Source organism: Protopterus annectens, chromosome 5.part0 (genome assembly GCF_019279795.1).
Source record: "Protopterus annectens isolate FY-2018-M chromosome 5.part0, PAN1.0, whole genome shotgun sequence".
Taxonomy (NCBI): Eukaryota; Metazoa; Chordata; order Ceratodontiformes; family Protopteridae; genus Protopterus; species Protopterus annectens.
The window spans coordinates 1,975,084,361-1,975,110,639 of record NC_056735.1 but is presented as its reverse complement, the minus strand read 5'-3'; the positions used below and the strand labels follow the sequence as shown (position 1 = coordinate 1,975,110,639).

The 26,279-nt window shown below is 42.4% G+C and overlaps 1 protein-coding gene across 2 annotated transcripts in view; it reads left to right on the top strand.

The window, feature by feature from the left end:
- The window catches only part of BORA (BORA aurora kinase A activator), a 1,242,116-nt gene that overhangs the window by 1,095,759 nt on the left and 120,078 nt on the right, over positions 1-26,279 (top strand). For both annotated transcript variants that reach the window (XM_044071743.1, XM_044071742.1), the window contains one exon: positions 2,623-2,763. In XM_044071743.1, coding sequence (XP_043927678.1) covers positions 2,623-2,763 — 141 coding nt within the window. The remainder of the gene's footprint in view (positions 1-2,622; positions 2,764-26,279) is intronic.

Here is a 26,279-nt window from a genome sequence, read left to right as displayed (position 1 = left end):
ATATGCTTTGGACAACTCTAATATACAAAAGGTGCAAGTTACAAGATATTTGGGTACAAAATTGATGATGCCTTAAGTTTTGATCCTCATTTGTCAGACAATATTAGACGATGTTTTGTGACATAAGTAACATCTGCAGAAATATTATAAGTTGATATGGGATAACTTTGCTCCTTATATACAAGACCATGGTTAGTCCAGTTATAGAGTACTGTGGGTCTTTTTGTATGTGTAATAAAGTGCAGTAAGACTGGAAAGGATACAAAGATATTTCCCTAGGAAGATCTTAGAAATGGTGGACATGTGCTACCCAAGGAGACTTGGTGTTGTCTCTGTTTACAGTTTAATATAAGCCAGTTATGACTGATCTTATTACTATTTACAAATGTATTAGTGTTTCTAAATTTGGAAATACTGTGGTTATTCATAAGAAATTGCATTCCCTGAATACTAGAAATAGTAATTATATGGTAAATATGGGAGAGCTTCTGTATGATGGCATAAAATTCCCTTATGGGTTAGGAAATCAGGAACTTTTGTTTCTTTTAAAGCCAATGTGGATTTATAGTTAGGTTTGAGAATGCAGCTTTTTATCGTGGCAAGCTCTTTGAGGGCCTTTTTTAGGCTTTGGGCTTAATATTTTGAACATGTGTCTGATTTTTTTTTTTATTATTAAGTCTTCTAATATGATGGACCCTCTACAGTATGTGTCTCTTGGCATTCTCTTTATTGGAAAGGCACTCTACTCACTGTACAAATGGGTAGTTGGGTAAATATGGCAAGTTTAGTTTTTATACTTTATTGCAAGTATGCTTGCGCAAGTTCATTTGCGGGCAGAACTAGGGAATATGAGGCTGGGAACACCCTTCTAGACCTGATATGTAATGCAGAGCATTCTTGAGATATATCCCTTGAGATCTAGTAGCTAGAAACAAAGTATTCTGACAAGAAGAAGGTCTTAAAGGAGGAACAACCAACAATTTCCCACTACAGAGGACATTCTCAATGGTCAGCTGATGTGGTGAGTTCAGCTATTTAAGTATTTTGATTTAACTCAGTATCTCTTTTATGCACTGTGAACATTTCACACTTGCTGCACTCTTTATTTATGCATTTCCTTCTATCTGATATCATGGCTGAACAGGGTCTTTGTTCTAGTCCTATTACCCAGCTAACAAATACATTAAAAACACTGAGTACATTTGCTATCTATATTTTATGTATTTTTTCACTGTATTCCAAGTATCATTTGTGTAGTGTAGCTAAAGTTTGCATAGTAAACAAAACACCATTTTATGGTATTTGTCTGAATTGCCATACTTTATATTTTCTAGGTCCAAGAATTTCACTTCATTCAGTAGGGATGTCTGCCAGTAGGGGTATAGAAAATTGGCAAGAGGGGGCTGAACTTTGTTGGAGGTAATTAGAAAAGAAGCCAAGATAAGGGAACACTCTGGAGGGAAAGGTAATAGAATGGAATGAGGCTACTTGAGGGTCTGAACTGGCAGGTTAGAGACTGCCTCAATTGTAAGTGACTGATAACAGTATAGGCAAAGAGGGATAAAGAAGTGCTTGATGAAAGAAGAGTTTTGGTATTTTTATATGATTTTAGAACAGAAGAGGCTGTAAAAAAGGAGGTAATTAATAGGATGTATAAAATATTGCATGTTAACTATAGGAATCAGAGGATGTTGGAAACGATTGGGGACAAAGAATAGAAAGGCAAATTTCAAAGGAATAATGGAAAAATCTGTAGGGCTTAAAGTATGCAACAAAATCCAAAAGATTTATGATATTTGCATAGGTATTTTTATACCCCTAGATATTTGCATAGGTATTTTTATACCCCAATTAGACTTCATTGGATTTTTCCTCAAGTAGATAGCAAATGTTAGAAAAGTGGTGGGAAAGATCGAGAAATTTGGAACATGTTTTCGGTAATGTCACAAGCTGGCAGATTTTAGAATACCTACAGAGTACTTTGATGGAAATGTTGGGGTAACAAATGATAATAGGTAAGGGACTGATTATTTTGAGCTGAGATATAGCATCTGTAGTGCTTAGACATAGTAAAACCTCACTACGTTTAATGCTATTGGCAACCAAAATGCAATTACTAGAAAAGGGAGATTAGAATCTAAACCAAACATAATGGAAGTTTTGAATATTGTAATGTAGATATAAGAATTGGAGGTGGTAATCTTTATAAAAGGAAGGAGAATTTCATAGAAATAAATGGAAATTGTGGGAACAATACACGTAACTGAGCAAGTTATGCAATGTTCGAGTGAATGAAAATTATTAAAAAATGTATACTGCAAGTACTGTAAGAGGATAACAATGGAAACTTAACAGGGTTTGTTTTATTTTATATTAATGTATGTGAACTCGTATTGCAATTTAAAATGTGATGTAATGAATATGTTAACAAAAAAAGATTTTTTCAAATTTTGTTATGTTGGAGTTTGCGTGCCTACTTAGAACTGCAGTTGACATAATGATACGGTACTTTGGATTACTTCATTTGAAAATTGATTTCACTCAGATGTATTTTACTGTAATGCTGTGTTCACTAAAACTATTCTAAAAGGTATTAATAATGTGTTTTTTGTGTAATATTAGGCAGACAGTGGATATAATACACAGGCAAACTCAGCAAGCAGCATTATTGACAATGCTGGTGCAGAGAATAATAGAAAAGACCTTCTGGACCATCCAACCCACACCGATGTTCAAAGCAAACTTCTGCAGCTTAAAAAAAAGGTACTGTAAGTGTAGTAAAATGTTGCATGCAAAAACATAATGCGGTTTAGTAGTGGCGTCAGAAACAAGATTATCGAGGTCCATCTTGCTTTAGTAATAAGACTGTATGAAGTAATGAGGTTGCTCTGTTTTAAATTTTCTGTCTCAAAATCTTTCTGCGGACACCTGTTTCTTGCCACCACTATTAAAGTTGACGCAACTCTCTTGTTAAACAGTTTCCTTTTTTTATTATTATATCTGCATACTTCCCTAAGCTATCCATATCAACTGGGCCTAGTTGCTATGAACGGAATGCACAACTAATGCAGAAAAATTCCAGATGACCTTAAGCAGAAACTGGCAAGTTCATGGGTTTGTGCTAAGGTACCCTAGAAGGGAGTATATCTGTTGCCAACAGCCAAAAGAGCTAAACTGAAGATTTGCAGTCTGATGTTTTTGTTGAATCTTAGCCTCTGCCTGTTACTGACTAGACTTGAAGTTCTGTACATGTTTTAGGTTATTTGCTCGTCTAATGCCCCCTTGCTGTCAGTGACTATGCCAGCACGTGCACACTCAATTATGGTAGCAAGGCCTTCATATTTGGACCAAGGTCTTGAGCCCTCTACCAGCCATTGTTCTGGAGTCGCCTACCTCTGGTAACTTTGCATCTGCATTAAAACAGCACCTTACTGCTAAGACTTAATTTGCACATGCATGTGGGATTACATACCCTTAAATCCGTCCTCTCTGACAGACTGCCTTCAGTTCCTAAACAGCCTGAAGTGCTTGTAGGCTTAAAATAACTAGAGTCCTATTTGCATTTTTCATAGCGGATAACTGTTTGGATAATGGCACTGCAATCTTCCCATCAGTACATGCCTCATGGTTTGTGTGTGTATGTATAATGTGTATACATATGCGTGTATACACACTCACACGCATGTATGTATGGGAGCTGTAAATTAAGTCAAATGCACATCTGTTTTGTTGACACAATTTGGCCAAAAAACAGATGAACAACAACAGAGCTAGATTATAATATTGCGGCTAGGGAATATGCCTTTTCCCCGGTATTGTACTATCTCAGAGCTGGAATGTATAAGCCCCCCCCCCCCCCCTTGCAAAAAAAACATTTTTTTTTTTAAACTTGCATGCTTTGAGGTAATCTCTTTGAGCATCCATATTGATGTTGATGTTTTTCCCCATACCTTTTTTTTTTTTTGTCAGTGCTATAAGTCCACCATTTTAGTGTTTCATTTATTTTTAGTGCACATACCCTCAAACGTTTTAATAGTCGATTTCCATGTGCTTGTTTTAATTGCATTGTTGTTTTTTTTCTTTTCTGTTTTTTAGTTGAACTTTTAACTATCTTTTGGATGAAAATGATCAGCAGTTGTCTAGTCCACATAAACAAATGTCAAATAAAATACATAAACAACACTCATAGTTATTTCTTTCTGTATTTTTATGGCACACTGTCTTCTATGCGTTTTCATCCTGTCATCCAAAGAGAAAAGAAAACTCATTTGTGAAATTTCTTATTCTCAAAAAGTAAATGTCAAAGTGCATGCAGAAAGACATTTTGTCTAACACCCTTTAGTACCTTACATTGCTGTTTAAGACAGATTTGGTCTGGTTCTATCTAGTTATTGTAATAGCAGGACTAGTTGCCTCAGCAAGCTGGAGCTCCTTTTCTATCCCATAACTCCCTGCTCTGAGGAGATACGCTAGATCTCGTTGCTGCCATTGCAGCTGCAACATTGCTCAAGCATAGAGGGAGCTTTTCAGCGTATTTCTTTGCAGGAAAGAGCTTATTTTATTACAGCATAGTTTAAACATTGTTCAGGTAACTCTTTTGGTTTGTGATTTTTTTATCCACATTTTAACAGACTTACCCCCTCATACGCTCATCTTTCCATGTAAAAAATTACTCTTTCTTCCCACCTTTATTATTATTATTGCCTGTTGTGGAATGCTTGGATGCTTGTTAAGAGCCTTATGTCTATACTTTTTTTTCCAGTAATGGATAAGGATGCTAAGCTGGGATTCAAAACTGCAAGATTCCTCCACAGGATCTGCATGAAATGCATGTGATTTATTTAAGGGTTGGTCATTTATACAGTGATTTTACTATTTGTAAAAATTTTAGTTCCTGCACCTTATCAGATAGGAAGAACAATTTAGTAATAGTGTCTTTTGCCTTTTAATTCAGCACCAAGTGAAAAATCTGCCATGGAGTTGCCAGATAAGTCTTCCAAGGGTTCAAGACCAGAGACAAAGGAGAAGGAAAAGAAGTTGGGTGATTTCATTGTAGGAAGTGGTCGTGATTCTTAAGAAGTTATCCCCAGCTAAAACTCCTAGATCAGCTTCAGCTTCAATTCCCATGCCAGAATCCTCGAGTGTTATTCCAGCCAGGTTTTTTCCCCTCCATGGAAGGTCTCCTGAGGTGTCACAGACCGGGACAGAAAGATAGGGTTGGAAACTTTTCATCAGAAAAGGAGTTCTGTAGGTTTCTTTCCTTGTATCCTTCCTCTGCATCTTCTCCAAGATCCTACAAGTCCCTTTGGAGCCATACAGCAGATGAATGGAACTAGGTGATGTAGGCCTTTGTAAAAGCCCAGCTTTGTTTATGATCCTATCTCAGCCCTCTTGGTGCCTCTGGTGACTCAAGAAGACCCTCTACCTTCATTTTAAACTCTTCATCCATAGACCTCCATTTCAGAGCTAGTAGCAAGAGAATTAACACCTATGAATGCAAATACTCCTTCAGCACTGGCAGATTTAGTTTCAGCTGCTGCGATACCCTCTTTGCTGGCGGTTGTTTCAACACTGACCGCTATATCGGTGCTTGGACTCACTATGGCTGAGGAAGGCAGTGGCAAGGGCCAACTTTGACACCAGGGCTTTCAGGGCCATTGTCAGTGTTTATCACTTTGGCATTCAACCCTTTGGCACCAAAACCGACTGTAATGACTTTGGGTCTAGAGCAGTAGTGCCATCCATCCTTGGTATCAGCACTGCTGTGGGTTGCACCTGTGTGCTTAGTGCCAAGAGTTTTGGGCATAGAGGTTCCTGGTGACTTATTGATGCAAGAGAGCCTATTTCTGATTCTTTGCTGATGCAATTACACCACACATCTGTTCTTTTCTGCCCTAAGACACCATTGAAGCAAGGACCGTTGATTAGACTTCAATTCTACTAGAAGACATAGGGTTTTAAAAGGCCTACTGTGTTGAAATCTGGGATACCCTCTTCCCCAGAGAGTTCAGATGACTCTCCTCTAAGTCCTTCCAGAAAGAGGCAGTGTAAGAGGAAGTATCTCAACTCTCCCACCAGAGGAAAACATATTTGATGAAATTTTAGAAATGATGAGGCAGAGGGGATGTTGGCCATTTAGCTCATTCCCAGAAGAAGAAATCTTGCAGGAGGTCTATTAAGTCCTCTCCCTCAGCAGCTTAGATAGTTCCTCTCCGAGGCAAGTTAGTGGGCATGCTGTGCAGTTAAAGCATGGAGAAACCTCAGTGTAGCAGTGCCAATTCCAAGAAAACCTGATAAACTTCTGAGGACTCCCAAGGATAGACAGCACTTGAGTAGGGACATCTCGGAGGACTCTCAAGCCATCCAGCTTCCAAATCGGGAATTCAGAATGATGTATAGGCTAGGGCAGTATGTCTGTGCAGTTGACACTTTTTCAGTAAGAACTCTGAACCACATGGCGCATATGACTAAGTTTCAGAGGGAGCTCACATATAATGGATACCCTAAAGCAGCTGCCAGAGGGTGAACTGAGACCCTAATTAGAAACCCAGTTGGCAACCAGTTCCATCCATCTCTACCCTCACCATGCATCCTATTCAGAACACTATCGATGTGCCGACCAAGCAGCATGTTTAGGTCTAGCCGTGATAAGATGCGCCTGGCTGTTGACAGATTTTGGGGACCACTTCAAAATGGCATTTGTCAATTCCCATTTTGACATTTCTTCTTTGGGCAGGGAGTGAAAGATAAATTACTGCAATGTAAGCAGAATGGCAAAGTGCTCCCACCCATTGCTTTCAGGTTTGTGGTACCTCAGATCATTTCAGAGGAATCGTGCAGATCCCAGCTAACCCAAAACAGAAAGCATTAAGACACGGGATCTCAAGGCAGGGAAGAATTAGAGTCTAGCTGCCATCCTAGAGGAAGAAATAGTCCAAGCCCTCAAGGATACAGAGGAGCCTTTTGGGACTCTAGGAAGTTTGACTCTTGAACAGTTGTCTGACCATCCCACTCTGGAGACCTTCAAAGGATGCGTTTCCTTCCACCTGAGTAAGGGGTTAGCAATCGCACAGAACAGATGGATAACAAACATCATATCCAGAGGCTACTTTATTCCCTTTTTAGAAATGGTTACATTTCCGCCTTCTCAAGCATGTCTTATGCCACTCTGCCAAATGAGGGAAGAAAGGCAAGAAGAGTAACTGCTTCTCCAAAGAGTTATCCAGGAAGTTCCACCAGAACAGAAAAGGTACAGATGCTACTCCAGGTTCTTCTAGGTGCCCAAAAAACAGAAGGACCTCAGATCTATCCTCGATTTGAGTCATGTAAATCAGCATGTGAAAGAGGAGTCGTCATGGATGGTTATAGTACAGTCAATCATGCCATGTCTGCAAGCTGCAGGGGACTGGATATGCTCTTTAGACTTCCAAGATACTTACCCTACATATCAAGATAGCCAAGGCATCAAGGAAGTTCCTGTGCTTCCAGGTGGGAGCCAGTCATTTTCACTTCAGAGTCTTGTTTGGTCTTGCCAGAACACCCTGTGTGTTAATTAAATGCATAACTCATATCACAGCCCACATTTGAAAGCTAGGGGTAAAAGTTTTTCCCTACCTTGACAAATGGCTCATAGCATCCTTGACTAAAAAGTTACTGATACTGTCAAGATAATATTTGTTCCTGATTTGTCATTCCTTGGGGAATCGTGATCAAATCCACCAAGCACTAAGTCATGACACTCAGTCCATCCTATTTATTGGCTGTCAGATGGACATAACATATTAGGGAGCAAGGTTTTTGTATGCTTATGCTGGGATCATCCAGGGTTGCTACCATAATCAATGAAATCTTAGAGCTCCTTTGAATTTTAAAGCCTCTAGTTTCTGTGGTTCTAAGACTTTTGGGGTTCATGGCAGCTACGATTCAAACAGTTCCCCTAGCAGGATTGCATATAAAAACTTTTCACTGGACACTCAAGGGTCTTATTTATTTAAATTTAATTACCAGGGTAGAAGACTGATCAGACAAAGACCATTTACAATCTCAGCCCTTGCTCAGTGGGGTCGGTCCTTTTAACCTACATCAAACTGAATTAGGTTGTCAAATGCATCCTTATAAACCTTCTTTGGTAAAACAATCCACAAAACATTTTTTGGGGGGGTCTCCCTTCCTTTGCCCATCCCTAATTGCCACAGTGACCACTGATGTGTCCGTCTTGGGATGGGGTACATTTTTAACAAATGACAACCCAAGGTATGTTAATTCAACTACAGAGGCCATATTACACATCAGTGTACTGGAGATGACAGTGGTCCTCCTAGCCCTTGCAGGCATTCCAGGATTGGCTTCTCTATAGTGCGATTGCCATACAGTCCTACAACATGGCAGTGGCTTGGTACATAAACAAGGAGAAATGAGATCCTACCCACTTGGCAAAGAAATCGTGATGATTTGAAAATGTGCCTTGAGCTGCACCACTTTCTTGTGGCAATGCATTTAGTGGGGTCATCCATCGTGATAGTGGACAAGTTGAGTAGATAAATTTTGCTGCTTCAAATGGTGTCTCAACAGCAAAACAACCCAGAACATCTTTTGATTGTGGGGCAGACCATATTTGTGATCGGGTCTGACCCTTCAACAGCAAATGCAGGAATGTTTTCAGCATCATCCCTGTAAAGGGGCAGTTACCCAGAGATGCATTGTCCCAGAAATGGCCGTCCCCAATTCCCATGTCTTCCCTGCTTTCCCTTGATGCCCAAATTCATTACGAAAGCCAAGGCATGCTGAGAGAGAGAAATCTCATTGTCCCTTTTGGCCCAGCCAGATATAGTTCCCTTTGTTATGACATCATCTTCGGAGAAGACCCTTTTTCTTACCATGTTGCTGACTTTACCTATCTGTCGCCTCTCTCAGAAATTCACTCCCTTCATCTAACTAGTTGGTTACTCTGTATCCTGTAATGGCCAGAAATCTTTCTTTTCCAGTCAGGTGATTGATTTGACTGCTGAGACTCAAAACTGTCAATTTGAAAAAATTATGGAAAAGTTTAACTTATTACAGGCTCCTAGCAATGACATGGCTCCTGCCTCAGCCTCGCTATCTTGGGTACTTATCTTCTTGGCTCAAATATTTCAAGAAGGTGCCAGTTACTCTTTGATATAAGTCCTTTCTGCAGCTATTTCCTCATACTTTCTTGCATCACAACAGACATGCAAGGCATTCTTAAATGGAGTGTTCCTTACTAGGTCCCATTCATCTAGACTGGTCCCTCCATTGTACATGAATTTTGTTTTAGAGAAGTTGAGTTTCCCTTTGAACCCAGCTGACGTCAAAGACTTAGTTTCATGCATGGAAAACTGCCCTGTTGGTGACAATCACTTCGGCCAGATTAGTGTCAAAAATTCATGTCTTGTCTTCCTAGTTTTCATATTAAGTCTTTCATAGGTTCATACTAGGCTATCTGCCCTAGGGCATTTATAAGCCTAGCCAGAATGTGTTTGGCTTTCGCCACCCATTTTAAATTTATTTTGCTATGCCCTTTTTCGAGGTTAGTATACTGTGCCTCTGTCTAACAGTGACACAGAAGTGATACCCAGGGTAAACCTACGATCTCCCATCCACTCATCAAGATTCCTCTTGAAGAGAGTCAATGAGGGACTCTGCCTAACCTGGACTGGGATTTTATTCCAGAATGAAGGGAGCCTCTGGGTTATGAATCTGTCCCTCCAGCATGTCCTATTTATTTCAGTGCTGAGGTTCAAGTCTCTCGGCATAGCTCGATGGGATTTGGATTTTCTGAGGTGCAGCATGTCCATTAATTCCAGGTTGGACATGGCTTTATCGTCAGGCACAGATCGCCTCTGAACAGGCGGTATGCCACTGAGTAGAGCTGGAGTTTCTTTAACCGGGCAGCATATGGCATCCGTTTGAGCCCTTTGATCCTCTTGGTGAGGTACTTTTGGGGTCTTTCCAGTTGCTGCAGGTGTCTGGTAAGGTACATCCCAAAAGGGGCATTGTACTCCATTATGGGCCTGATGAGGGATGAGTAAAGAGGCACGATGACCTCCCCTGATCTAGATGTGAATCCCTTCATGATTAGGTGGGCTATATAAAATGTTTTTCTAACCACTTTGGCCACGTGGTTGTCAAATGAGAGATTGCTATCAACTTGGGTCCCCAGGTCCCTAATTACTTTTGTACTTAATGGATTACCACCTATGTGGTAATTTGTGGGCACTTTGTTTTTGCCAAAGGGGATGACTATACACTTTTGGCATTTAGTTTGAGGCCATGGCTCTGGCACCAGTTGTCTGTTTCTATGAGGCCCTTTTGGAGGATGCTTGTGTCAGCTGGAGAGTCGATTATGGCGCCCAGTTTGCAGTCATCTGCGAACTTGGTCAGCCACAGTCCTTCCGTGTTGGCCTGTACCTCCGAGAAATATATACCGAACAAGAGAGGTCCCAGGACTGAGCCTTGTGGGACACCACTTGTAACTGGTTTGGAGTCTGACATGGCTCCAGCAATTCTAACCATGTGGGTTCTGTCCTTGAGCCAGTTTGCAATCCATCTAGTGACATAGGGGTTTATATTTAAGCTGGTGAGCTTATCTATAATGCCCGAGCAGGGTATTGTATCGAAGGCTTTTGCGAGGTCTAGGTAGGCTGTGTGGACCACCTTTCCCTCGTCAATGGCCTTGGTGACTGTTTCAAAGAAATCAACCAGGTTTAAGAGGCAGGATCTGCCCTTAACAAAGCCGAACTGGGTAGGATCCAGTGTCTGTAGGTCCCCAATATCTTTATTTATGAGGTCCATGATGATCCTTTCCATAGCTTTGCAGACCAAGCTAGTCAGGCTTATGGGGCAATAGTTTCCAGGATCCATTGAGGCACCACCTTTATGGAGAGGGACCACTGTTGCTGTACACCACTCTTTGGGCACATATCCTGTAGTAAGGCTGAGATTGAACAGTAGTTTATGTTTGGGTTTAGCTCTTCTTGGAGTTCATGTAGGACGCAGCCCGGGACACCGTCTGGTCCCATTGATGCTGTGTTTTTGCTTTGGAGAGGCGGCTCTTACCTGAGCATCTGAGATGTCAGGGGCAGCACTCTGCTGGGATAGATATTTGCCCTTTTGGTGGGGAGGGGGGAGAAGTTTGCGCTGAACCTGTCAGCTAGGATGTTGGCAATGTCTGTGGGTTCGGTGTATTTTTTGTCATTTTGGACTAATTCTGAGCATATCTGGGAATTACCACCCAGGTTCCTAACATAACTAAAGAAAGCCTTGTGATTATCCTTAGTGTCCTGTGCAATTTTTCTCTCTAAGCTGGCCTTAGACAATTTTATGAGTGCCCGTAGTTTTTTGCCAATACTGATCAGTGATGCCTTCCCTTTTTGGGATTTTCCTCTGTCAATTTAGTAGCTTCCTCCTTCTATTGTATAGTTTGTTTATGGCTGGGGTCCACCAGACAGGATGTCTGCCTTTGGAGGATTGGGTCTTGGTTTTATTTGGGATCGCATGATCCATGCATTCCTGAAGGTGTTCATAGAATGCGTTTATAAAGGATTCTGCGGTCTGGGCCGTATTTTCCACAGGCCCGGGGGCTTTGAAGGATTCCACCTCGGTTTTGAGGAGTGTGAAATTTGCTTTAGAGAAGTTTTTCAGTGTGGTTTTCTGGGCAGGGGGTGGGGTCGGGATGTGAATATCCGGTGAGATTAGTTTATGGTCTGATCTTACCAGTGAGGGATACACTTCTGGTCTGGAGCATAGAGTCCCCATGTTGGCGATGATCAGGTCCAGTATGTTTTCCCCTCTTGTGGGAGTGGTAACAAGTTGTTCCATAGCATTTGAGTTTATAAATTCTAGGAACCTTTGGGCTAGGGTGTTGGAGCTAGACCCAGTCTATGTTTGGGTAGTTGAAGTCGCCCAATATAATGGTGTTTGGAGAGACCTTCATATTTTCTAGTGTTCTCAGGAAGGCAGAGTGGGGTTCCTGGGTTTGGGAGTGTGGTCTGTAGCAGGCTATAAACTGGAAGGCAGTTTTACTCACTGTTAGTTGCACATGGATAGTCTCTGATGCTTTGTGCTTTGCCACCAACCTGGAGGTGTGGGTATCTTTGATGAATATCGATACTCCCCCTCCTTTTGTGGTTCGGTCCAAGTTTTGGGGCCAAAAAGCATGGTATGAGGTATAACCTGGTAGTGCTGGGGTGCTCTCGGGAGCCCTGAACCAGGTTTCTGTTACTGCACAGATATCGGTGTTCTCCATGCTAAGGAGAATTTCGAGTGCGTGCATCTTGAGGTTTAGACTTCTGGCGTTGAGTAGCATTACTCTTAGTTTCTTATCCCTTGTGATACCTATGGAGGTGGGTTTGTCTTTTGGGCCTTGCCTAAAAAAGGCACTATGGGGGTAGCAAGAGCCTTTGCCAATATCCAAAAGCCCAGGGGTAACAGGTGCAAGCCGTCCCTAGCAAAGCATCGTGGCTTGTCGAGCATATCATCCCAAGCTGACAGGCATTGGATCCCCTTTGAATGACACCAGTACTTAAGCCAATTGTTGAAATTGATCATCTTGTCTTCATATTGTGGCATCATTCTTGGTGAGGGTAAGATGCTACTCAAGGTCAGGGTCATACCGGCCTGGGCTACATGTTCAGAGAGCTCCTCTATGTCTCTTTTCATGTAGTCCAGGGAGGTACGTCTCAGGTCATTCACACCAGCATGGACAATGACTGAGTCATATTTGTACTTGCCTTGGAGTGACCTGAGTGCTTGTGTTATGTGGCGGATCCTAGCACCCGACAGGCTGCTCACCGTGACCCTCTCCTTGTTCAGCCTGGTGAGCGGGACGTCAGTGTGCCTGATGAGAGTCACCTATTACAAGTGTATCAGGTGTGTTGTTTAGTCTTAAGGGCTGTGACCGTTCGGCACACTGGCTTTGTGAGATATGTGTTGCACGTGTTTTGTTTTGGGGTAGCGGTTGCTTGGGTGTCTGCTTTGGAGGTCTCTATCTAGAGTTCCCCTTAGAACTAATCCATATTTTATGCCTGAAGCTTTTACACAGTCCAGCATTAACCAGTCCATCAATCTACTAAATGTTCAGCATTAGGATCACTGCAGTAGTAGCCTTAGCTATATATCCCTTATACCCTAAGGATATAATAACTGGGCCAGCCTCCAGCGTTTAAGGGCACCTTCTGTATACCTATACCAATAGTCTCCTCAAACTAAGCTGACTTAAAAAGACAAGTTTGGCCACCAAACCCTTCAGAGCTTTCTTGCCACAAAGAGTGCTCCTCTTGCAGACATTCAAGGATCAACAGTCAGCTAACACTTGATATTGCTGAGCAGATAAATTCCCTTCAGAAAAAGAACTTCCACATCTAATTTATATGACAGAAACAAAACTTTTTTTCTCTGTGAAAATATTACTTTTATGCTAGAAATTTCTGTTGACTGTCACTTTTAGTAACTATTAAACAGGAGCATTACATTTGACATTTGAGGGGAAAAGTTCTTCAAACTAAACTGCTTTTTCCCCTAGTAAAAGTTATTTTACTTGTGGAGGCTGGAGTAAGTATTTAAAATGTTTTTTTTTTTTTACTGTGTTCTTTTGGGTGCGGAGTATTGTTACCTATTTTACTGACCAGTGCTTCTAGTTTCCTTGATTTTTCCTTCTTCCAACCATAAACAGGAGAGAATTAATAAACAGCCTTTGCCACCATACCAGGCTGCTAAAATGCATCAGCTGCAGATGGGTGACTCCTGTGGCAATTTCTGGTTCCTCAAACCATTCATCTTTTTCCTTGGCTTACTCTGGTTTAGTCTCTACAGCCAGCCACAGGCCAGGGAATAGAAGCATCCTCTGTGAGAGTGCTCCTGGCAGGCAAAGGAGAGCCACTCTTGTCAGGCTTGGGACATGGAGGTAAGGAATAACTCTTTGCCTTTCCAGAATTCTATGCCTATAGCTAGGGAGGTTTTTCTACCAAAAGTGGGTCTCCTCCTTCAGAACTTTTTATCAAAAAGCAAAAATGTAGAGATATTTCTTCTTCTATCTCTTGCTATTTTGGAGAATAGTGATTTTGTGGGCTTAGCTCAGGGTCTCATTTGGGCTCTTGTTTCTTCAGATGTTCATCCTGTTTCACTGTTGCAGTCATTACACTTCGGTTATCCTGCTGGCAGGCTACCCGCAGTTGGCCTGAGTGCCAAAGTCTAGGTCCGGCGTCGGTTGCTGTCATCTCTTCCCTGACATCAGTGCGCCAGGGGTATAAAAGAAGCAACTGACGCCATTTTCTTCAGTCTTTCTTGCCGTGCGGTGCCCGAAGCAGAAGCAGTTCGCAAGTGCCGGTCGGCTGACTCCTGAGATTTTCAAAATAGAGTTTCAGAACCGAAGTCTTCAATAAAGCTAAGTACCCCGTTGGGGAAACTTTTTCTTGCTCCAGACCGATGTCAGTGAAAGTTAACAATTGCATTTCTTGTGGGAAGCAAATACCTCATAAGGACTTTCATTCTTACTGTATTCCTTGCCTAGGCCCTGACCACGACGTTACTAGTTGTCGGTTTTGTGCTAGATTCAACAAACGCACTATTAAACGTCGGTTTGATTTTTGCTTTACATTACTTTGGCCGAAGGTTTAACTCTATAATGCCGTCAGAACAACCGACGACCGGAATGCATAAAAAACGCAAAGACAAGGAAAATGACAGGCATCCGAGGTCCAAAACCGACTACGAAGCCTCTTCTAGGCCAGTCGCCGGTTCTCAGTGAGGTGCTTTCGCAGCCCCTGACACCCGCTACCTCAGAGCCACAGGCCGTATCCAACTCCCACGTGGAGACAGGTAGGCCTCTGGATACTCAAGGTATTGGGCCTATGGAAACTATTCCCTCGGATGGGTCCGGAGCCGCTGAGCAGGCATCGGCTTCTGAGGGTGTTTTCAGACCTTCACAGCTTACTATTAAATCCTCTGCAGCAGCTAAAGTACAGTCAAAGACACCATTAAAGACAAAGAAACAGGTACAGCATTCTCCTGGACAGTCAACCATGCCAAAGAAACAGATGGTTAAAATGGCCGAAGACTTAATTACTTTGATCAGGGGTTCCCATCCCCCTCCTGATAAAAGGCCTAGGCACGACACTGACTAGGATTCCTCTGACCAGGTTTCTATTTCCTCATATACCTCTTCAGATCAGGGCTATTCTCTTCCTCCCTATGAGGACTCTGATGCTGAAGAATCTATACCTTCAGCCTCTCCACCTGAGGATTACTCATTTGGGGAAACTCTGCACACCATGAGGGAACATTTCCACTGGGAGAGCCAGGATTATTCAGAATTCAAGAAAAGGCTCAGAGATTTTCTTTTACTGCCTCAACACAGGCCCTTGGCTATCCCCCCTGTGCTTGATATAGTTGTTAATGTTTTTTCTGAATCCAGTCTGTCTCCTGATTCTTTACCCCCTGCACCAGTCAAGCCAGACAGGTATTACAGGGTCCCTGACTCTCATAAATTTCTTTATAAGAACCCTGCTGCTGACCCTGAAACTATTTCTCAGGGTCCCAAAGGGGTTAAGGCTTCCACTGCTAAAAACCCTGTTCCCTCTGATAGGGATTCTAGAACTCTGGATAGATGGGGGAAAAAAGTTTACACCTCTGCTACTTTAGCTTTAAGGGCTTTAAACTGCCAGTTTCACATGCTTAAATATCAACAGTACCTCATGTCTTTGTTAAAGCCGAAAATGCTTACAAATTCAGAGAACCCTGACAATAAGGAAATGCAGGAATTATTGCATGCAGCTGAACAAGTGGGAAAACATACTCTGCAATGTGGTTTTGATTCATTAGAGGCTTCTTGCAGAGCCGCAGTTACAGGCTCTGTTATTTGAAGGCATGCTTGGTTAAAAGAACAAAGTTTACCTGAACATGTTAAAGTAAAATTATTGGATGCTCCATTACAGCATGATATTTTGGTGTTAAGGCAGAAGAAGTGTTAAAGAAAATGGAAGATAAAGCAAAATCTATGCAGACAGTAAAGGATTTCTTACAGGTTCAACCACCTAGGTTTAGTAGAAACTGGCCTTCAAAGAATTGGTCCTTTCAGGTGTCAAACAGGCCACAAAGAGGCAGATGCAGACGCCCAAGAGGCAGATCTGAGCCCCAAGGCTCCTACAGACCTAAACAATGGGGTGCTTCTGCCCCCAAAGGAGGAGAAGACAAATCACAACCTTATAGGAAACAGTCTCAATGACTTTCCTCTAAAAAGACCAAGCACTTACCTTTTGGCAGCACCCCTAGGGGGAAAGCTAGCACTTTTCGCACAAAAGTGGCACAAAATTACCCAGGACAAATTGGGACTGAATATAGTTTCTCAGGGCTACAGGTTCCACTTTCACACCCTTCCAAGATCAAAAGGTATGCCGGACCTGCCACAAAACCAATGGGCAGAGGCACAAAAGGAAATTGCTGCTCTCCTGGACATGGGAGCTATTCAAAGAGTACCACAGCAAGAACAGGGAGAAGGATTTTACTCAAGACTCTTCCTGATTCCCAGAAAGGACAAAGCCTGGAGACCAATACTGGACTTGTCAACCCTAAATACTTTCCTGGATGTTCTAAAATTCAAGATGTTAACACTGCAGCAACTTCTACCCATGCTGGGCAAGAAGGCTTGGCTAGTTACTTTGGACCTCAAGGAGGCATACCTGCATGTCCAAATCAGATAATCTTGCAGACGATACCTCAGATTCACAGCTGGCTCAATGCATTACCAGTTCTCTGCACTGCCCTTTGGCTTATCTACTGCACCCAGGGTCTTCACAAAATGCCTGGCACCAGTAATCGCATTTTGCAGACAAAGAGGAATTCAGATATATCCCTACTTGGACGACTGCCTTATTCAAGCAGAGAGCAAGGACATTCTACTAAAGCATCTGGCGTTTGTAAAAAGATTATTAATTTGCCTAGGGTACACAGTAAACGAAAAGAAATCAAAACTAGTGCCCTCTCAAGAGATAATATTCCTGGGTGCAAGCTTAAATACAACTACCCAGATGGCTCATCTCAGGCCAGACAAACAAAGGAAACTGACTCATTACTTTCAAATGATGGCAACAAAGACCCAGCTCCCTGCAAGAAAAATTCTGCAGGCCCTGGGCTTCATGGCTTCCTGCATTCTACCAATTCCATATGCAAGACTGCATATGAGGAAACTACAATGGTATATAAAAAGTGTTTGGACTCAACATTGCCACAGCCTGGAAACAGTGACTATAATTCCCTGTCTACAACAGGAGTTTCGATGGTGGTCCAGGGCCTGTCACCACAACAAGGGACAGTCCTTCACCTTACCCAAAGCCAGGCAGACCATCATAACGGATGCATCTGATTATGCCTGGGGGCACACATGGCAGGAAAATGTATTCGGGACACATGGCCCAAGGAACAAATGCATCTTCACATCAATCAGAGAGATGCTAGCTGTACAGAATGCCCCGACAGCCTTCAAGGATTTACTACATCCAGGACAACTATTGCTAAAGACAAGACAACACCACAGTTATGTGGTACATAAGCAAGGGGGTCACACATTCCTACCCCCTCTGCAGGCAAGCCATGACTGTGGAGCACAGCACTGACGTATCAAGTACATCTGCAGGCACAATTCCTGCCAGGAAAGAAAAATACACTGGCAGACTAACTAAGCAGAAATCTCATGGAGCCACACGAATGGAAATTAAATCCACAGGTCTTCAACATGATAACAAGGAAATGGGGAAGCCCGGACATGGATCTTTTTGCCTCCCCTCACAACTGCCAACTACAGAAATTCTGCACAAGAACTTATCACCCACAAGCAGGGAAAGTGGATGCTTTTTCATTCAGCTGGGAAACCCTGACAGTTTATGCCTACCCTCCACTGCCTCTTCTTCCTAAGGTACTCCTAAAAGTCAGACAAGAGAAGCCAAAAATGATCCTGATTGCCCCAGACTGGCCACGCCAGCACTGGTACCCAATCCTAAAGAGCTTGTCTCGAGGCCCAGCCTGGCCTTTACCTCAAATTCCTCATCTCCTGACTCAACAAAACAATCAGATTCTACACTGTCAACTCAACCTTAAATCTGGCTGCATGCAGATAATATAGCCATTCAGACCACACCTCTTTCTAAAGCTGTTATGGATGTCATCTTATAAACCAGGAGGCCCAGCACTAGGCAATCTTATGCAGAAAAATGGAAGAGATTCTGTGCTTGGAACCAGGCACAAGGACTCGAACCACTTGTTCCAAATATACCTCAGATTTTACAATACCTAACTGAGATGCTGGACCAAAGGCCTATCCTTTTCATATATTAAAATCCATGCCTCTGCCATTTCAGCTCATTACAATACAGAACCTCCTATTTTTTCACATCCACTGCTAAGACAGTACCTCAGAGGGGCAAGAAACATAAGACCCCCAAGGAGAGCACCAATACCTATTGGGACCTCAATTTTGTATTAGAAAAGCTCACACTGCCTCCTTTTGAGCCAGCCAACACAGCAGATCTAAAATTCTTATCATGGAAAACTGCTCTGCTCCTAGCAATAACTTCAGCAAGAAGAGTCTCAGAGTTACAGGCATTAATGTCAGTGGAACCTTTTATCATTTTCCATCAGGACAGGGTTTTTCTGAGGACAAACCCAACATTTATGCCAAAGGTAGTTTCCAGTGTGGCTCTTAACCAAACCATTCATTTGCCAACTTTCTATCCAAACCCCCAGAATAAAGGGGAGAGACTTCTGCACACTTTGGGTATACACAGACAGCTACGCTTCTACTTGGACAAAACAAAAGCTTTCAGAAAAACTGAGCAACTGTTTGTAGCGTATGCTGCAGGATTATAAGGAAAGCCTATCTCGAAGCAGACCATTTCAAAATGGATAGGACACTGCATTCGCTTCTGCTATGCACAACATGGCAAATCAGTGCCTAAGGGCATAAGGCCACATTCTAGCAGAGCAGCAGCCACTTCAGCAGCCTTTCTCAGAGGAGTACCAACCAAAGACATTTTAGAAGCTGCAACCTGGAGTTCAGTGCACACTTTCACTAAGCACTACCACTTACCTCTCTACTCTAAATCCAGAGCAGGCTTTACCACTGCAGTTCTGCATGGCCTGGTAGCCTCTCTTAATCCTATTTAGGCCCAGCCACCCAACCTCAGCTTTGGGATTCAACCCAAGTGTAATGACTGCAACAGTGAAACACGAACATAGTACAGTTGTGTACCTACCATAAGTGTAGATGTTAGTGTATTCACTGTTGCAGTCCAGGTTACCCACCATCCCCCTTTTTCATTGCTGGGTCCTTTCTGTACTTCTCAACTCTCTACAACCTATGTGATGTATTTGATTGTAGATGAAGGAAATGTTATTTTGGCACATGCATGTTTTTGGACATAATTTTTTCCAGCGTTTCCTATTTGGGGGCACCTGACATCTGGGGCAAGAAAAACTGAAGAAAATGGCGTCTGTTGCTTCTTTTATACCCCTGGTGCACTGATGTCAGGGAAGAGGTGACAGCAACCGACGCCGGACCTAGACTTTGGAACTCGGGCCGACTGCAGGTAGGGTGCCAGCAGGATAACCCTACTGCAACAGTGAATACACTCAAACATCTACATTTATGGTAGGTACACAACTGTACTTTTCTGGTAAAAGAAAATGATTCTTCATTTTCTGAAGAGATTCAAGTTTTTGAACTCCAACGTGGTTGTGAAGGGAACAGATGATATTTTGTCGTCTTGGATTTCTCATTCAGATTCGGAGGAGAGCGTGACTTCTGCCAGCCCTTTTGAAGGATTTTCTCTTTGAAACTATTTCCAGAATGGATCACTTGTTTCAGTGAGAGCATAATGATATTCCAGTGTCTCTGAAATAATATATGATTTATTACAACTGGATGTTCCAGAACTTGCTCAAGCTCCTCCTGTTCTTTCTATATTGAAGAATGTTTTTGTCTCTGCCTGTAACCTGATTGACAGCAAGCCTGTTTGTCTCTCAGGAAAGCAGATAGATTGTATAAAGTTCCTCAAGCTTATAAGTTTTTATACACTCATCCCGTGTCAGACCCAGCAGCTATTACTTTAGTGAATACAGCTACTGCTAAATGTATAGTTAATACCAATCCCTCTCCTGAAAAATACAGGAAAGCTTTTGATAAATTTGGAGGAAAGTGTATTCATTTGTAATAGTTATTTTCAGAATTCTTATCTGTCAAGCTTATATTTTAAAGTTAATGCTTGCCTCTTTTGAGAACATGAGGAATATTATAGCACCTGTTTAATTGTCTGATACACAAGTGTTTTTTGACTGCCTCTTTGTGTCTTAAGTGGCTAGTCATTGCTTGAAATGTGCTTATGATTCTGCTTATGCCACCTCCAAGGCTGCTGCTGCCGCCAATGGAACTGCTATGAGGAGATTTTATTGGTTGTATTTCCAAAACCTTCCAGAAGATGTCAAAACTGAATTTTTGAATTCTCCCTTGGATAGAGGTTTAGTATTTGAACCATCAGCTGCAGAGGTCCTTAAAAATGTGATGAGATGGGGAAGCTGATTCAGGTAATTTGTCAGGATTTTTCCACTTTCCTTTTCCAAGTTTGCCAAGGAATTTCATGCTTACCCCTATAATCTGCTTTAAAAATCAAAATAAACTCCATAAGCTGCTGATAAGCAAACCTTTAAAAAGCAATAGGGAGATTCCAAAAAGAAAGGACCCCTGGAACAAAGGACAGTCTAATAAGTCTGACTATGTAAAAGACTGCCCTCCCCCTTTCCACCCTTGCAAACCCTTAATCCTTCCAGAATGTCTGAACCTCCATTTCTGTCCTAGTTGCAGGCAGATGTAAGTAATCCATCAAGGTTACAGATGGCAGTGGGAGCCTCTCCCTAATTTTCAGGGGATGCCTCCTCATCCACCAGACCAAACTCTTTTTCCTTCTGTGGAGTGATAGAAGAGGTCCCTCCTCATTTAGAAGTATTTTATTCAGAATGCTTTTTGTGCCAAAGAAAGATTCTTGGAAACCAGTTCTGGATCTTTCCTCTCTGAACCTGTTTACGAGCGTGCCCAAGATGAAAATATTATTCCTTCACAACTTGTTAGCCCTTGTTCCCCATTTATGTTTTTTTGGTGACCTTTGATTTAAAAGATGCATATCATCACATTCTTAACTGAAACATATGAAATCTAGATCTTTATCAGTTCTGTGCATTACCCCTTGATCAATCCACTGCTCCAAACATATTCACAACAGATTCAGTGCCATCTTTACCCCCCCCCCAAAGGACCAATCACAATACCAGAGGAATGCCAGGTATCCAGCATTACTGCAGCACAGGTTAAAGTCGCATTGTCCAAGGCCAAGAATACAGCTTCCATGGGACCCAACAATATCCCTGGATGTGTTCTACTTGAACTACAAAGTGAATTGGCACCACATCTGTGTGCCCTGTTCAATCAGTCTCACCTCAGGCTTTGTCCCTACCGAATGGCGCACTGCTACAGTCATCCCTCTCCATAAAAGGGGAACGACTGCAGACCCTGGGAATTATCGCCCCATTAGCCTGAAGAGTCTGATATGTAAGGCTATGGAGTGCATCATCATGGACCTAATTAACAAGGATATAGGGAATCTCCAAACTCTAGATCTCACGCAATTTGGTTTTGTGAAAGCTAGATCATGCCTGTTCAACCTTGTTGACTTCTTTGAGTCAGTCACCAGAGCTGTGGATGAGGGCAAGGCAGTTCATACAGCCTACCTCAATCTGGCCAAGGCCTCTGATACCATTCCCCCACTCAGGAATTATTGATAAACTCACCACACTAGGCATCAACCCCTATCTAGGTGGGTTGCAAATTGGCTCACAGATGGAACCCACAGTGTGAAAGTAGCGGACTCCAAGTCAGACTGACAACTAGTCACGAGTGGAGTCCCACAGGGATTGGTCCTGGGTCCTCTCCTGTTTGGCATCTACTTCTCGGAAGTCCAGGCAAACACAGAGAGACTCTGGCTGACCAAGTTCGCAGACAGCTGCAAGCTGGGAGCCATTATTAACTCCCCAAGTGATGTAGACATCCTACAGAAAGGCCTCACTGTGACCAATGACTGGTGTCGAAACCATGGCCTTAAGCTTAATGCCAAAAAATGCATCATCCCCTTTGGGAAAAACTTGGTTCCCACTAATTACCACATCGATGGGAGCCCACTGAACACTAAAGACATTATAAGAGATCTGGGGACACAGGTTGACAGCAACCTCTGCTTTGACTACCACATTGCCACTGTGGTCAGAAAGTCCTCCTGTGTGGCACATCTCATTACCAAGGGTATTGCATCCAGGAAGAAAGAGGTCATCATCTCTCTCTACTCTTCCCTCATTAGGCCAATCATCGAGTATAATGCCTCCTTTGGCATGTACCTCACTAGACACATGCAACAGCTGGAAAGGCCACAAAAGTACCTCACGAAGAGGATCCTAAGTCTTAAACACATGCCCTGCATGGACAGACTCAAAAAACTGCAGCTATTCTCCGTCTCATATTGTCTACTAAGAGGTGATCTCTGCTTGAAGCCATGTCTGACCCAGCTCTGTAGAAATGCTGCATCTAAAGAAATCCCAATCTCTCCGCACCACATGCTCCAGAGACCTCAACTTCATTACCACAATCAACAGAACATGCAGGAGGGACAGGTTCATAACCCAGAGACTGCCCATGCTCTGGAATAGACTTCCCATACATGTCAAGCAGAGCACCTCACTGGCCCTCCTCAAGAGAAATCTAGATGAGTGGATGGGAAATGGAAAGTTTACCCCGGGGATCACTCCAGTGGCTCTACTTGATGGAGGCACTGGTAACTGTCGGGCGGCACGATGCCAGGGCACTTCTATAGGCTAGGCTTGTAAAGGCTCCAGACCCATTAGCTTAATACACACCTATGAACAAACTATCTGGCTCCTGTGATAGCTAACTGCAAGGAATTCACATTTTTTCTTTTGTAGCTGACTTTCTTATTTTGAAAGTGTCAGGAATTTCTCACCTGGATAAGGGATCTCCTAGACAGACTTGGGTTCCAAGAAAACATAAAACGGTCTTTTTCATCTCCTCTTCACAGGATTGTTTTCTTGTGATGTCTCCTAGATACCCCCATTTAAAGAGCTTTTTTCCACAGAAAAAAAGACTATGTCTAGATCTGTTTCTGCGTTTTCCAGTCAGGCTACTGTCTCAGCCAGGGAAATTCTTAGGATTCTGGATCTTATGGATTCTATGATAATGCCTCTTGCACGACTCTACATGAGAAAAATCCAATGTATGGTCCCAGCATCAACATCCCCTAAGTTTCCAGATTCCAGTTTTGGGGGTTTGTCAAATACTCGTCTGTCATTCTTACTGTCAGCTTCATTAGACTCTGTAGCAACAAATGCTTGAGACTTAGCTTGGGTTATAGTGTCTGAGGATAAAAGTGCATGGCTTTTGAAACAGAAAAGAGAAACCAGAACACACAAGCACAAAAGAGATGCTGGCACTAAGTACTCTCAACTCTCTTAATCATATATGGTCCCCAGGACCTCTCCAAGTCTTTACAGACACTACAGTGGTGTGGGGGAGGGGTAGATTTTACCTTCTGTGCAGACTTGCTGTAGTAGCCTGAAATATAGCTTTTCAACACAGTCTTTCTCTTAAGGCATCTTGCATACTGTTGGAGCAAATTTGTGTGGCAGACAAGCTGAGCAAGACCAAAATAATCCCTCAGGAATGGAAATTGAATCAGGGAGTTTCCAGGAACTGATCCAGCTGTGAGGAACAGAATTAGATGGTTTTGCCTCCAGTCACAACAATTATTTGGCAACATTCTGCTCCAGTACTCCATGCAAGAAGGCCTGGAAGACAGGTGCTTTCTTTTCCTAAGGACAGGAATGTTCCTGTATGCTTTTCCACTAATATCCAGGGCCATTCTGAAGGTTTAGAAGTACTCTCCAAAGATCTTTGTGATGACTCCCATCTGGCCTAGGCTTCCGTGAATCTCGCTACTTTTGGAAATGGCCAAGGGCAATTATTACAAGCTTCCTTACAGGCTGAACCTTCTCACACCAGGACAAGGGGTGTTTAATATATCACGACCCCAAACAACTGCACCCGACTGCCTGAATGGTAGGATCTTAATTCCTTTGTCACCTTTTTTTTCCTTAGGACATGCAGCAAATGTTAGAGACAAGGATACCTACTACTAGAAAATCATATATTAGTAAATAGAAAAAGGTTTCTAGTTGTTGCTAAGAAAGGAACCAGCACCCATTCAGGGCTAGTGTTTCTCTGGTTCTACATTACTTGTGTGAGTTACTCTCCTCTGGTTCGTCTTACTCCTCCATCAAGGTTCATTTGTCTGCCATTTTAGCATGTCTGCCCATGGATCTCCCTCTTTCAATGCAATTTCATGTGACGATGTTTTTGAAAGGGGTGCTGCATGCAAGGCTTCCTAGAACAAAGTGTTTCTTCCTTGGGATCTTAATTTTGTGTTAGGAAAACTAACTGTTGCTCCATTTGAGCCAGTTCATAAGGCTTACTTTAAGGTTCTAAGCATTTAAAGCAGTGTTAATTATTGCTCTGACCTCAGCAAGAAGGGTAGCTGACTTGCAAGCTCTTATTGTCTTTTTTCATTTTACACAAAGATAGGGTTTCCTTCATTTTTAAGATGGCTGCACACTGATAAACAGCTTAATTTCATCTTTCCCAGTGTAAAAACATAATCTGGGAAAAAGGAGTGACATTAAAACTGTTATTTGGGTAAGTACACTGCCTGGATGCCAGCACCGAAGTAATTTGGAAAACCTAAAGCTGAATCAGACAGAAAAGATAAAGAAAAAACAGTGGCTTAGCAGGATCCTTCAGCTTTTTCTCAAAAAAAAAGTTCAGGCTTCAGCTTTGGTTCAAGAGATGGCTTCCATTAATTTAGAGAAAAAATAAATCTATTGTACCCAGAGGTGATTAAAATTAATGAAATATTGAAAGAATATATCAGCTGTAATAACAAAAGGCAGAAAAAAGGGAAGAAGCTTTAACTATTCAAATGAACTGATGAAGAGAAAGCTGGCTGAGTGTGAGGCTTCTCAAGAAAGAGCGGTTTCAAAAAAATATAGAGTTAGAAGATTGTGCGCAGACAAAACCTGAGAATCTGATTTTGTCTTTTTCTTTTTCTTCTGATTCAAAAGACGTCTGCACTTTTCAAGAGCTTGGATCCAGGGTGCTAACACTTCCCCCTACCTGCAATTCCCTCTGGTCCTCAGATTACCTCAGATTTCATTTACCTCTTGATTCAGCAAGATGTGCAATTCGAGGATGGTGTCTGTTTTCAAATTAGTCATATTTAGTTATTTGCTAAAAATGTTTTGATCAGTCTTTCTAGCTTTTCTTTTTTTAGGCACATCTTCCCACTAGACTCTAATTTAGACTTGGTACCTATTAGTCTTTTGTTGGATATTTAGGGAGCAATATTATTATTATTGTTGTTGCTGTTGTGCATAAGGGTAGGGAGACATTTACAGTTGCTTTTCCCCAGCATTTCACACAAGGCCACACAGTTTAAAAAAATGCATGGCCTGTGGCCACAAGATACTGCCACAGGACCCGCACTCACTGTGCATCTTCTGTTAGTAATCGCACATCTAGGGTCTGACTGTAAGATATGACTCTTTCGGGACAACACCTTTACAAGTATGCAAAGACAAGCTGGTACTGAAGGGACTCCTTCCCACCCAAGAGTGGAGCTTGGCAGATTCTGCTTCAGAAATTTGTTGTCCTTAAGCAAAGAAAGTTGAGAAATGTTCAAAAGAAGGGAAAAAGAGTCTTTCAAAAGCCAACATCGACAGGATGATGCAAAAGTTCCTTTGGATGCAGATTAAACTGGAGGGTCATCCAGACACTGACCCATTTGGGACCTCCAAGTACAGCCTTTATTACCCCTTCACTGGTGTCTCCTGTTCCAGTCTGGCTTTTGGATCTGAATCCCATGGACCAGAGTCTGCCTGGTAGAGCATGGATATTGGAGTAGATATCCTTTTTGACTGTGACTCAACATTTTTTCTTAAGCTCTAGACTAGGGCAGTGTCAGATCGGGATGAGTCTGAGCCAAAGCGCAGGAACCAATGCTACATTGGGTTTGACTCTGAAGTCCTCTGATCTGTCTTTTTCCCTTGTTACTGACCACTGGGTTGGGTCAAGTCAATGTCAAGGGTGCCCATCTCCCTATAGGCTA